Source organism: Esox lucius, chromosome 6, assembly GCF_011004845.1.
Source record: "Esox lucius isolate fEsoLuc1 chromosome 6, fEsoLuc1.pri, whole genome shotgun sequence".
NCBI classification, from domain to species: domain Eukaryota; kingdom Metazoa; phylum Chordata; class Actinopteri; order Esociformes; family Esocidae; genus Esox; species Esox lucius.
Window position 1 is genome coordinate 27,021,673 of NC_047574.1, and position 13,381 is coordinate 27,035,053.

Sequence of the window (13,381 nt, forward strand, 5' to 3'; positions counted from 1 at the left end):
TCAAAACAAATGTTTGTGACAGTTAGAGGAAAACGGAAAAAAAGGAGACTTTGAGAGAATTAAGAGAGGGATTAAGAGAGTGGTAATAAGAGAAGAAGAAGAGAGATGGAGTGGTAATAAGAGAAGAAGAAGAGAGATGGAGTGGTAATAAGAGAAGAAGAAGAGAGATGGAGTGGTAATAAGAGAAGAAGAGAGATGGAGTGGTAATAAGAGAGAGTGAAGAAGAGATGGAGTGGTAATAAGAGAGAAGAAGAGAGATGGAGTGGTAATAAGAGAAGAAGAAGAGAGATGGAGTGGTAATAAAAGAGAAGAAGAGAGATGGAGTGGTAATAAGAGAAGAAGAAGAGAGATGGAGAGGTAATAAGAGAAGAAGAAGAGAGATGGAGTGGTAATAAGACAGTGAGGAAGAGAACATGAGAAACAGACGGGGAGGAAGAAGTGTGTTACTAGTGATAAATAAGACACATGATCATTACAGGGACTTTATGGAATTTGAATGAGAAGTCACAAGGAAGCAAGGGGACTTAAATAATTGCTTAAATAATTGCCTGTGCTGAAGGCAGGTAAAAGTAATATTAAGACTCTATCTGGCAGGCCCAGATTCATTTACTGAACTCACCACTTTGATGGCTTTGCTTTGATCTCCTTTCCCTTTGGCTCCTTTTCCACCTTTGGTCTCATTTTTGTTGTTACTTTCAACTGCCACAAGCAGGTTGCAGAATTAATACAGGAAAAAGTTGTCAGGCGATTTAGGTTACACAGCATTTTGACTGAAATTCAAATGACTTTCAGGTTTATTTCCATAACCAATGACATTTAAGTTTGCATCTACAACGAAGAAGGCAAGGCTCTCAAAGTGTTTCCTGCCACTAGCACCTGCTGCATTGAGCATTTGTGGACAGACTAGTTTGTCTCTCATCTCTCTAGTGGACAGAGAACATTACTGTATCTATATGTTTGACGATATTTGGCTGGATTTTAGTGTCTCTCATTTGTCACTCCCCTTGGACTTCTTTCAAATTTTGTTACAACATGAAATCAAAATAGATTTGATTCGTTTTTGCCAGTGATCAAAACAAAACCAAAAAGTGCATTATGTCAAATAAAAAATAAAATCTGCAAATTGTTCAAAATGAATTACAAATATAATGCAGAAAATAATTGTATGAATAAGTATTCACCCCCTTTGTTTTGACACTTGAATGAAATGTGGAGCAAAAAGTCACATGTCATTAGAATTAGTTGAATGGAGTCCACCTGTGTGATATTAAGGTGTTTCAAATCAGAGAATTTCTGGACCTGGTACTTGGGAGATGATTCATCTTCCAGCAGTACAATGACCCAAACATACAGCCAAAGCCACAACGAAGTGGCTCAAAAACAAAAAGGTCAATGTCCCTGAGTGGCCCAGTCAAAACCCAGACCTCAACCCAATTCAGAATGTGGAAAGAATTTAAAATTGCTATTCACCAATGGTCCCCATCCCACTTGAAAGAGTTTGAGCAATTTTGCAAAGAATGGGCAAAAACGTCTCTGTCCAAGCTGTAGACTCATAGCTGTAATTGCTGCCAAAGGTGACTCTACCAAATAGACTGAAAGGGGTGAATACTCATGTAATACATTTTCGGTTTTGTATTTGCATACAGTATGTAATTCATAAACTTTTCTCAGGGACATTCACCATTTGGTGTTGATCAGTGGCAAAACCCCTAATTAAATACATTATAATTTTATGCTATAACACAACAAAATGTGGAAATGTCCAAGGGGGTGGATACTTTTCAGAGATAGACACATACAAAATAAATAAGCATTGCTTTTCTATAGAGAGTAATTTGTTTTTGTATGCTGCAATTCATTTTGTGAATGCTTATTGTAAAGACCTCTGTAAAATAACAAATAGCCCTTTCCAAATAGGCCTTCAGGCACTACATCTTCTTGACTTATGTTAATGTTGGTCCTAGTAAATGTCATTTTTATCCAAAATACTCCAGCATTTCCGCCACAGCCAATCCCTGCTCAGTACGACATGCGCGCACACCTCATACACACACGTGGGAGACCCACACACTTCAATTGTGTATGGCACTGCTCATTTAACACTGTAACCTTTGAGCACCCACTGGTGTTATGCAAATTATTCAACCTTTTTAAAAGAAGACAAGCTTTTTTATATGCATAAAAAAAATCTTGCTTTTCTTTTCACCAGAAATACTTTCACAAAAGGTTTAGAAAATGTCATCTTTGAACACAAAAAAAGATAAATGTGTTCTATTTGTATTAGCTTCCCTTATTTAGCATAAGGTGAAGACATCATTTCAAAGGTTGGACATGTTGAATGCACGTAGTTTAATGTTTATTACACTTGTTTTATATCCAGACAGGCTGCTAGATGCATCACAAAATGTCGACACAAATAAAAGACAATCAAGTCTTATCACCAGAAATGTTAGCTTGCTGTCTTATCAGCTTCCTTATGAACCAAACCTGAAGGAGGCAGGGCAGGCAGTGTAAGATAACCAAAGCCTGACAGATGGATCATTTTGGTGTCATTTAAAGTTTAACCAGGTATGAATATTTCAAGCAAATTTTTGTCACATTTCTAGGGGGAAAAATTAATATGTGATGACAGGGATTAGGTCATCTCTCCTCCCATCAAGCACACATGCCCTAAATCTGTGTCTTCATCTCCTATTAAACATATAACGCCCCTTGGCATGACCTAAATTTGTAAATGAAATCTGCCTAGTTGTTAGCCTGAGTCCTCCAGAGAAACCTTCAAACCCACCCAAGGACGTCACAGGTATATGTGACACAGACTTTGTGTGAACTGTATTAGCAGGACCTGTGAACCAGTATGATATAAAGTGAAGTTTGTATATTGATTTCTATGAATGAATGACTCAGCCTACAGAATGCTGGTTATGAGATGCTATCGCTGTGCAATAATCATTCAGACCAGGGCTTAATGTAGCATGAGGCGTCAGTTTGACAGCTGTCATGGTTACAGATTGTCCATCTCTCGTTTGATAACGTCATCCTTGTTTCTTGGTAGTAAACTTTTACTTCCTTTTTCTTAGGAACATATTACCAGTATATACAGTATATTTGGATATAAAAGGTCTACACACCCCTGGGAAAATGACAGGTTTTTGTGATGTAAAAGAATGAGACAAAGATAAATCATGTCAGAACTTTTTCCACTTTTAATGTGACCTATAATTGAAAAATAAACTGAAATCTTCGAGGGGGAAAAATGACAAATAAAAACCTTACAATAACCTGGTTGAATAAGTGTGCACACCCTCTTATAACTGGGCACGTGGCTGTGTTCAGAATTAACCATTCACATTCAAACTCATATTAAATAGAAGTCATTAAACACCTGCCATCATTTAAAGTGACTGATTAATCACAAATAAAGTTCAGCTGTTCTAGTAGGATGTTCCTGACATTTTCTTAGTTGCATCTCAAAGCAAAAGCCATGGTCCGCAGAGAGCTTCCAAAGCATCAGAAGGATCTCATTGTTGAAAGACATCAGTCAGGAGAAGGGTACAAAATAATTTCCAAAGCATTAGATATACCATGGAACACAGTGAAGACAGTCATCATCAAGGGGAGAAAATATGGCAAAACAAAGACATTACCAAGAACTGGACGACCCTCCAAAATTGATGAAAATACGAGAAGAAAACTGGTCAAGGAGGATTCCAAGAGGCCTACAGCAACATTAAAGTAATTGCAGGAATTTCTGGCAAGTACTGGCTGTATGCTACATGTGACAACAATCTCCCGTATTCTTCATATGAATGGGCTGTGGGGTAGGGTGGCAAGACGGAAGCCTTTTCTTACAAAGATATACATCCAAGCCCGGGTGAAGTTTGAAAAAACAAACATCAAGTCCCCCAAAAGCACAAGGGAAAATGTGTTATGGTCTGATGAAACCAAGGTTCAATCTTTTGGACATAATTCTAAAAGGTATCTTTGGCGCAAAAACAACACTGCACATCACCCAAAGAACACCATACCCACAGTGAAGCATGGTGGTGGCAGCATCATGTTTTGGGGCTGTTTTTCTTCAGCTGGAACCGGGGCCTTAGTCAGGGTGGAGGGAATAATGAACAGTTCCAAATACCAGGCAATTTTGGCACAAAACCATCGGGCATCCGTTTGAAAGCTGATGATCAAGAGGATGTTCACCTTTCAGCACGACAACGACCCAAATCACACATCCAAATCCACAAAAGCATGGCTTCACCAGAAGATGATTAATGTTTTGGAATGGCCCAGCCAGAGCTCAGATCTGAAAAGGGCTGTGGACAGGAGATGTCCTCGCAATCTGACAGATTTGGAGCACTTTTGCAAAGAAGACTGGGCAAATATTGCCATGTCAAGATGTGCCATGCTAATAGACTCCTACCCAAAAAGTGCTGTAACAAAATCTAAAGATGCTTCAACAAAGTATTAGTCTAAAGGTGTGCACACTTATGCAACCAGGTTATTATGAGTTTTCTATTTCCCCCTCAAAGATTTCAGTTTATTTTTCAATTTAATTGTTCATGTTATAGGTCACATTAAAGGTGGAAAAAGTTCTGACATGATTTATCGTTGTCTCATTCTTTTATATCACAAGAACCTGGCATTTTAACAGGGGTGTGTAGACTTTGTATATCCACTGTAAAAGTCTGGCACTCATTCTCTAAACCTAGTGAAGCCTTTCTCTGTGGATTTTAGGGGTGAGTTGTGATTGTTTCAGTGAATATAGTAAATATTGTCCTTCAGTAAAAAACACATGCTGTCTCAAGTATCTAAAACAAATAGATTTACTACGAAGGATGTAATAATTTTTGGGGGTTACTCTCATTCATTTCTTAGTACATTGAGCTGGATTATCTTCATATCGAAGAAGCGAAACCAAGCAGCGCTAATTCTGAATTCACTTTGCAACAACTATGGCTTATGGCCAGAGACAGCAGCAACATTTTGCCTCCACTCTCAGACAGAGAGGTACAATTAGGATACAGTGTAGTTAGGATACACTATTGTACATTTATTTTTTACGTACAATAAATTGTGTGGGCACACACAATTTGAAAGTCGTTGCCATTCCTGGCAACAACTCTATGACAAACTTTCCTCCCCAAGAACAATTGATACTTTCTACTTAGCGGAATGCAGAGACTACAAAAAGAAGAATGACTCAAGACCTCAAAGATCAAAATTAGCATGGTGTCCAGGCAGGTGGAAGATTGCCATTAGAGCATCTGACCAGTAACCAAAGGTTGCTAGATTGGATCCCTAAGCTGGCAAGCTTCAACATCTGTAGTTCTGTTCTTAACCAAGCCAGTTAACAATACTTTCTCCTTAAAACTGGCTCTGCATCAAGGCATCTGTTAAATGACTGAAATGTAAAGTTGTCGAGCAAAGTAGCTCTCTGAGGATGTGTTCAAGACAAGGCAGTTAAACCAAGTAACACAATTAATTCAATCAGATATATCTGTGGAGTATTTTTAATATTCCATAAGAAGGTAACATTTCAGAAGTTAATGGAAAATGGGCAGGGACTGTCCTAGCTTCAAGGGGAAGCTGGTTCCACTGTTGTGGTAACAGGACAAAAGAGTTTTGACCAGGCACCCCAATGCACAATTTTGTAATTTGTATAAATGAGCCATTTAAAAGCCAAGCAATGTGTGTTTCATTTACACAAAGCAAAACATTCATGCGGTAAAGTCATTACATTAGTGGGTCCCATGGTGCCCTGTGATGACATCAGTCTCCGTGAACCACCTGATAAGTGGTGCCATTTGCTAATTAAATCATGTAATACTGTACAAGAGTGGGGCAAAAAGTTGTTGGACATTAAAGTGATAAAAAACATAGTGTTGTTAGATTCTGTCCAAGTTTGATCCATGAACAAAATAAATGCAACCAGAAGTATGAACAGAATAAATGCAACCAGAAGTATGAGTTGTGCGGTATACACCTTATTGGAATGACATTGTGGGTTCTAATTGATTTAACTGCCTTTTGATTTAACGGATGCAAATTTCAAACAAGAACGAGTGTTTATGCCTCACTTCGGTACAAACTAGAACATGGCACATTTTTCTGCGTCATTGTCACTTACCCAGATGTCATTGGAAGTTCACTTGTCACAAATGAATTTGGATATGCAGATAATATTAGAACAGAAATGTCATAGTCACGGAGACACTGTCAAAGTCATTTTATCTGAGATGTTGAGAGACAGGAGGGTGTGAATCCCATCTGAAATACGTATACCATGAAAATGCTATTAGTATTCCAAAAGGTGTACGGAGGTATTGCCAATGGAATGGAGGGGGAAGTAAAGTATAAATTAAACACAAGTAGAGTACAAAACCCTCTAGAAATACTTTGACTAGCCTAATATACAGTACATCAGGACTTCAATGTCCACAAATCAACCAACCACAGGATATCAGCTAATTGGAATCAGCTTGCATGTTGGCCAATAAATGTGTGATGAACTATTTAAATAATTCATTCTTTCGTTAACACTAGGAAAGCCTAGAAGCATTGAAAATACATTTGCATTTTTAATTACTCTGCCATTATGTTCCCCCTCCCTGAACTTGCCTTTTCATAAATAAGCAAATTAACATATTTTAAAATGTTAAAATCACAGCCACGATTATGTGTTGAGTAGTTTCAGTGGGACGTGTCTTTTTTTTCTGTCCCTCATTCACCACCAACTATTAACCACAAGCCTGCACAGATTTTGGTCAAATGTAACCACACCAAAACTATACTAAATGGTTGCTGTTTGGAAATAACATACTGGATAAACCCTGCGGTAAGAACTAACTGTGTGTGTGTTAGTGTGTGTGTGTGTGAAAAACCCCTGACCTCGTTCATTTCCCTGCAGGCGAGTGTGAAAGAATTGCAGTGAGAAGTCCCGAGACACAGAGCTCAGCCAGTCTCCTTGCAGGACAGCCAACGCCTCCAGAGGGAGGAGCAACAGCATCCAGTCAGCCAGGAGCACGACATGCTCCCCGAGCTCTGCAGGAGATGCCGCTGCACATACGCGCATGGCCCCACACAGTGAATACAAGTCAACACGGTGCACTCTGCCCACTGTGGAACAGACTTATACAAGTTCATTGTTTTGTTGCCACAAATTCTGATGAAGCTCACAGAGCAAATAAACCATGGCTGTCAAAATGGCTGTACTGCTTCTAACACGTGAATTTGGGAAGCATTCAGACCCCTTCTTTTCCGCAATTTGTTACATTACATGCATAATCTAAAACGGATTCAAATTATTTCTTTCCTCGTCAATCTACACAAAACACTCCATGAAGACAAAGCAAAAACAGGTTTACCCATTTCTGGAAATACGTTAAAACATAAAAACATCAAGGATGATCAATGGAAACAGGATTAATGTACATTTGCAAATATGTCTAAAAACCTGTTTTTGTTTTGTCACTCTAGATTATTGAGTGTAGATTGATTAAAGAAAATGTTTTAATCAATTTTAGAATAAGCCGTAACAGAATTTTCTTTGGAAAAAGTAAGGTTGTCTGTATACTTTTTAACTGCACTGTATTTGAACATCATATTCTGTATATTTCAGCTATTATTATTAAAGGAACAAATTCCATTTGTGGCAAAACATTCTGATGTGGCTAAATTTTTCGGTGAACAAACAAACTGGTATAACAGAAACGTGGGAGATGGGGGATGGTTCATGACCTACAAGTAAATTAATCTTAAATTACAAAAAATTACCAGGTGGAGTACAGTAAAACCTCAATTATAAACACTGACTATTATCAGTTTGTTTATTATTATCAGTTTATTATCAAGCCAATCAAACTGGTAGCAGTGGTAAAAAGAAAAATCCACATATCATTTTTCCTGTTCTGAACATCTTGATTAAAACACTGTATAGATCCTATACTGCCTCCAGGGGACATGTTGGGAAATGCAACACACCTGCTGGACCTTTATCTGGGCTGGCTTTCTCCTTTTCTTTTGGCTGGGTGTTCTCTGGGATGGATGGTGATTGTGTTGGGTGTCTGAGTGCGGTAGATAAGCACAGGGAGAATCAGAAGAGATCTGGTGGGGATCGGCTCCAGACATGAGGAAATGAAAGAGCAAGGCCCAAAGAAGCCCAAGGAGGCAGAGGACACAGAGGAATGAAACTGCTGACCCCTACAGAGGGTCAAATGCAGACACACACATTAAAAAAGAAATAGACATACACTAAAACCTCATAAGCCACACTCACAGAGCTCCATTTCAACATCTCGAACTGTCAACGTCTAGCTAATACAGCAAATTGATCCATCACATATGTAGAGATGATGATCTCTATATAAAATCAACTGCAAAAGCAATGTGGTTGGTTTAGGTTAGAAAGAAAACTGATTGGTTTAGGTACATTAAGTCAAACCAATTTGTTAATGCAAGGTAAGTGTTAGGTTTAGGCACAGAAAAGTATTTGAACTAAAAGAGGAAGAATGTTTTTGACCTCTTAGTACTACTACGAAAACGGTATGAAATTTTCTGACACTAAAATAACTTCTGTATAAAAAAGGATAACTCTTGGAAGTGCAATGGCCTACCTTAAGCTTAAGCTTAAGTCCAACTGAGAGATTATGGGTTGCAAATAGTCCTCCATTTCTTGTACAATGGTTTTGAAATGAGATCCCAATTTCTCTCCTGACTTTGAGGTCTGTACAGGGACACAGAGCAGAAAGCAATTGTTGCCATATCAAACTTTGTGTCGAGCACCGACACAGAAGTATCTAAAGTAAGTGGAACACTGTTTGGAGTGGAGAGACATTCAGCACCTGGATATTTTTGTACATGGGGTAGATATGGACAGTCTATCATGTCAATACAAAAGAAAAAAGGTGGGGTCGTAGAAGGGTAATACAGAGGGTTCTGGAGCATGGTTTTCTTGCATTTCCATAAAAGTTGGAAAGGAAGGTTTTGAGTGAGTAACAGAAGGGTTAAAATTAGGAGACCAGTGCAAATTGAACGTTTCTGTTCCTCACTCAAAGCTTTCCTTTCCAACTTTTTTGCAAAGGAAAGAAAAAGGTGCCATGGTCTCTTACATTTTTCCGGAGATGTATATTTTACTGTCTTGGGCTTCAACATCTTAGATTTCTTTGGATCAATAGAAATGCATTTGCCTAAAAATACAATTGCTAAATATAAAATGCTGCTAAACTGTTCTGTGCCTCGACACAATCCTTTCTCTGAGCTCTACGGACAATTCTTTCAACCTTTTGGCTCGGTTATTGCTCTGGCATGCACTGTCAACTATGAGACCTTATATAGAAAGGTGTGTGCCTTTGCAAATCATGTCCAATCAATTCAATAAAGCTGTATTTATATCAAGGCTGATCAACAGAAGCAGAATGCACCTGAGCTTAACCTCAAGTGAATGCTGACGTATATGTGGTATTTGTGTTTTCTTTTTGAATACATTTTACAAAGAAAATCGAAAATACCTTTTTTTGCTTGGGACTGCATGTAGACATGTAGAAATATTTGTTACAAGTAATGTAACAAAATGTTGAATAAGTGAAGAGGTCTGAATACATTTTCAGATTGCACTGTATGCGGTTAGTTGGTAGTGTAATTAATACAACTAAATGTAAAAATTAAATAAAAATAAAAGTAATGGCTCATTGTTCTACCTTCTATCAGTTATTTTATTAAAGGACATTTAAGCAGAATTTTGCCATTTAATTTAAGACAATGGCTATAATATATTTGCATATAATGGACGTGTTTCCAGAAGTTATTTGAGGTGCATACAAAAGTGAATCCTACAGTATAATGCAGAATTTCTATTGGTTAAAACATGGGGAACGGTATTCTGTTGTAAAAGAAAATCCAGCCTCCCTCTTTTAAATCGGCATCACCAAGACATCACTAAGATATCTCTCCTCTAACAAGCGATGGCAGAGGGGAGGGAACAGAAATAGTAAATTTTAGTCCTCGTTCCTAAAATTTAAAAAAAAGTTATATGAACAAAAGTATGCAATTGTTATTCCCATGTACCCATAATTCAGTGGCTGTACAGGTAGATGTACAGTACGAGAGATTTTCTTATTAGGCATCTACAATAGGGTTCTGAAAGGCTTCTAAAAGAACTGGATAAGCCAAATCAAAGGGATGTGAACAGTTCGTCAAAGGGTCACACAGGATTTCTTTTGACAGATTACCTACTTGCTGAATTTGATACTGGCTCCCCGCTCCTGACCTGCCATCATTGCTATGCCAATGGGTTTCCTTCAAGGTGTGCTTGGTCTCACGTCCGAATTCTTGTGCTCTGTCCTGGAGATCAAGCAGAGCTCTGGGGTAGACAGCAACCTTGGCGACCCTGGAGCAAACCAGTGTACCTGCAACAACCGCACAGCTTTTTTAATTGGTCCCACTGAGCCTTTTCTCATCCTTTCCACAGTAGCCCTCCTCATCTTTCTTTCTTTCCTGCCCTATCCCTGCCCAACCTCTCTTTTCCCGCTCTTTCGCTCTCTTTCCATTTCTTACACTTCTCCTTCGATTCCGCTTCCCCTTCTGTTTGTTATTAACTACTGTGATCTAATTTTCCCTCGAGATGACCAGAAGCTGGCCTATGCATTTTCAAATGGAGTCCACTGTAAGGTCATTTTGAGATAGTAATATGTAAGCCAATCTTTGTTATTCTGCATTTGAAAATTTGGCATTGGCTAGCATGGGATACTAGAAAAGCAGAAGAGAGGTGAAAGGGTCTGTGTCCAGGTAGCTTATTATTCAGGGGTCATCTCTGCAGGTCTCTCTTTGTCTTCATTAGCTCTGAACATTTCATGAGCAATGTTGTAAGGGAAATGTAGCGATTTGGTAATTATATATACCGTTAAAGATCCAGTTGAGTCAAAAAACTTGATTAAGCTGTTTTGTTGTAGGCATTTTCACACAAAAATAATTAAAAAAATACAAATATGATAATGCCCATTGTTGAAAGGGCTGGGACTTCAGCCTGTTTAGCTACTTTGAAAAAAAAATCCTGCACTTGTTTCCAACTCTCTTTCTAGTAGTTCGGAGGCAAGGGGGAAGTTCACTCATTTTAACATTAGACCATATTTTCACTCTTTCTCCGATTGTAGTTGATCACCTCTTTTTTTGTTGATGTTTTTGATGTTTCAGAGGAAATCAGTGTTATCAATGTGTCTTGGATCAGAATGGGTCCCTAATTGTATATCATATCAATAACAAACATCCACCTTCACAAGCCCACCCTGAGACAAAATTAACCTGTAAGGTTGGTATCCATCTTAATGTCACACCAAGGCAGGCCAGCAATTGGTAACCTAACACTTCATAAAATATCTCAAAGGATATAAAGCCTTACCAGAAGCTTGTGTGGCCTTGCCTCTAGGACTTTCTGCAAGTTTGCGCCTCTCATAAAGAGCTCCATAGAGGGTTGACCTAAAAAAAAAAAAAGGAAGACACATTTGACCTATTTGTATAAACACTATGTCACAACACTATAATTATGGGTCACATTTACATTAAAGCATGTCAGATGGTGTAGCACGAGTCAGACTGTGCCATTTCTAGAAGACATAAGATGCGTTTGGCCCTCTGGTGACGTCAACAGCTACTGTGCCCAGACCCGTGACCTGAGGTCATAAACTTACAGATCAAACAGATGAGGCCAGGGTGGAGCTGTTGTTGTCAGGCATCCCGGTAAACAGTTTAAACGCTTGTGTGGACATGTACCTGTCTTGCGTGTGCTGAAGAAGCAAGACCTTCAGGTTGGAGGGCAGCTCTCCCAGGAGACTCAGGTGGTTAGGGTTGATGGTCAGGTGGCTGTAGACCTTGAAAGAGATTTGACAGGTGTTGATCCAGTTTACATGCGTTTGTACTGTGCATTATTGTCCCCAGGAAATAAACCGGTGAGGGGATAACTCATTACTCATTTCCATAGGAATAATTAGAATACACAAGGTGAACCAAATCTTCATTTGGGCCACCAATAAAGCAAGAGGTGTTTCTGTGCTTCACATTTTAATTTCTCTAAAACTACACTGTTAAATTGGGGAGTTGCGTCCTTTGTGGGAGAAGACGTTGATTATTGCCTTTGTCTAAACCCTATCGAAGATGTGTCTGTCAAATAATGAACATAGTCTTTAAAGGTCAACAAGCCGTGCAAGGAAACACAAGACGGATGTATCCGTATTCGTGTGACAGAAAACAGGAAATATTTCCAGTGATGGGAGGCTGAAGTGAATCTAGAAAACGTGTTGTACTGAGGGTATTGTGCAGAACGATACCTTAGAGAGGCCACTGAGGGAGTCCTCCACTCCATTAAGCAGACTAGTAAGGACTTCCTCCTGGGAGTCAAGCAGGTTCCTGTGTAGGCTGAGCAGCCTTGAGAGCTGGGACGCGCAGGTGTCAGTGCAGGCGGACCTCAGAACGTCAGCCATCACAGCGGTGCAGGAGCAGCTCTGGGAATAGAGGCTTACAGAAATGGCCAAGGGGACACAACGTTGACCTTTCTAATTCGAGGAAACAGAGTGAGACTCCCGCACGTCCCACAGATCAAAACAATTTGAAAGAAGTCCTGTAGAGGGGTGTGTGTAATCGAAGGTGCACGCACGGACGCGCACAACCACACACACCCACACACACATGGACAGTTCCTTTGCACAGATACCTGAAACAGGGCGAGGTACTGTCCAGCGGCGCCTGGGTCAAACTGGCCGTGACACTCCAGCATATTCAGACAGGTGTCTGACAGGATGACAGGGGGGAGTTTGTGTTGGAGAGACAGGCTGACAACCAGAGCTAAAGTCTCACTGGCCTGAGCTAGCAGTTGCTGGGCAGAACGTCTTCTCTTCTGGAATTCATGACCGCAGAAACAAACACACAAACAGAACGAAAACAATTAGCTACAACCTGCGTTGTCGCAAAACTTGCTGCTTTTATTGTATCACACTAAGTAAAGAGTAACTGCGCATTTCTGGAAGGAATTGACATTGTTAACTGGCTTGTAAAGGACAGTCTTTCAGCCAAGAAAGTGAACTATCTTTCGAGGAGGAAAGACACTAGGCTTTGTTTTAAGATACCAGATTAAAGTGGAGGAAAAGTGATAGGTCAGTTGTTTCAGCAAGGCTGTACTGTACCTGCAACTCGGCACATTTGGCTGAGTGCTGTCTGGGCTCCGTTTGGCTTGATTCTCTGCCATTCTCTCCATACTCCCTTTCCTCCTCAGGGCTGGTTTTGGACTCAGAGCGCTCCCCATGTTCCTAGAATCGAGATTAGTTTACAATCTGGTCATGAACACCGACAATAAAAGTATGAGGTCTGAGATTTGTGTGACGTGGACAGATGTCAA

The 13,381-nt window shown here is 39.6% G+C and overlaps 1 protein-coding gene across 7 annotated transcripts in view; it reads right to left on the bottom strand.

The window, feature by feature from the left end:
• The window catches only part of LOC105029862 (cilia- and flagella-associated protein 46), an 81,764-nt gene that overhangs the window by 13,832 nt on the left and 54,551 nt on the right, over positions 1-13,381 (bottom strand). For 3 of the 7 annotated variants that reach the window (XM_034292903.1, XM_034292904.1, XM_034292902.1), the window contains exons 43-52: positions 13,170-13,292; positions 12,701-12,883; positions 12,318-12,491; positions 11,764-11,861; positions 11,393-11,469; positions 10,231-10,403; positions 8,613-8,722; positions 7,981-8,063; positions 6,889-7,056; positions 620-699 (exon numbers count right to left, since the gene is read on the bottom strand). In XM_034292903.1, the coding sequence (XP_034148794.1) occupies positions 620-699; positions 6,889-7,056; positions 7,981-8,063; positions 8,613-8,722; positions 10,231-10,403; positions 11,393-11,469; positions 11,764-11,861; positions 12,318-12,491; positions 12,701-12,883; positions 13,170-13,292 (1,269 nt within the window). Of the gene's footprint in view, positions 1-619; positions 700-6,888; positions 7,057-7,980; positions 8,064-8,206; positions 8,373-8,612; positions 8,723-10,226; positions 10,404-11,392; positions 11,470-11,763; positions 11,862-12,317; positions 12,492-12,700; positions 12,884-13,169; positions 13,293-13,381 lie in introns of those variants that run through there. The other 4 variants (XM_034292905.1, XM_034292908.1, XM_034292906.1 and 1 more) reach the window with 4 other exon arrangements.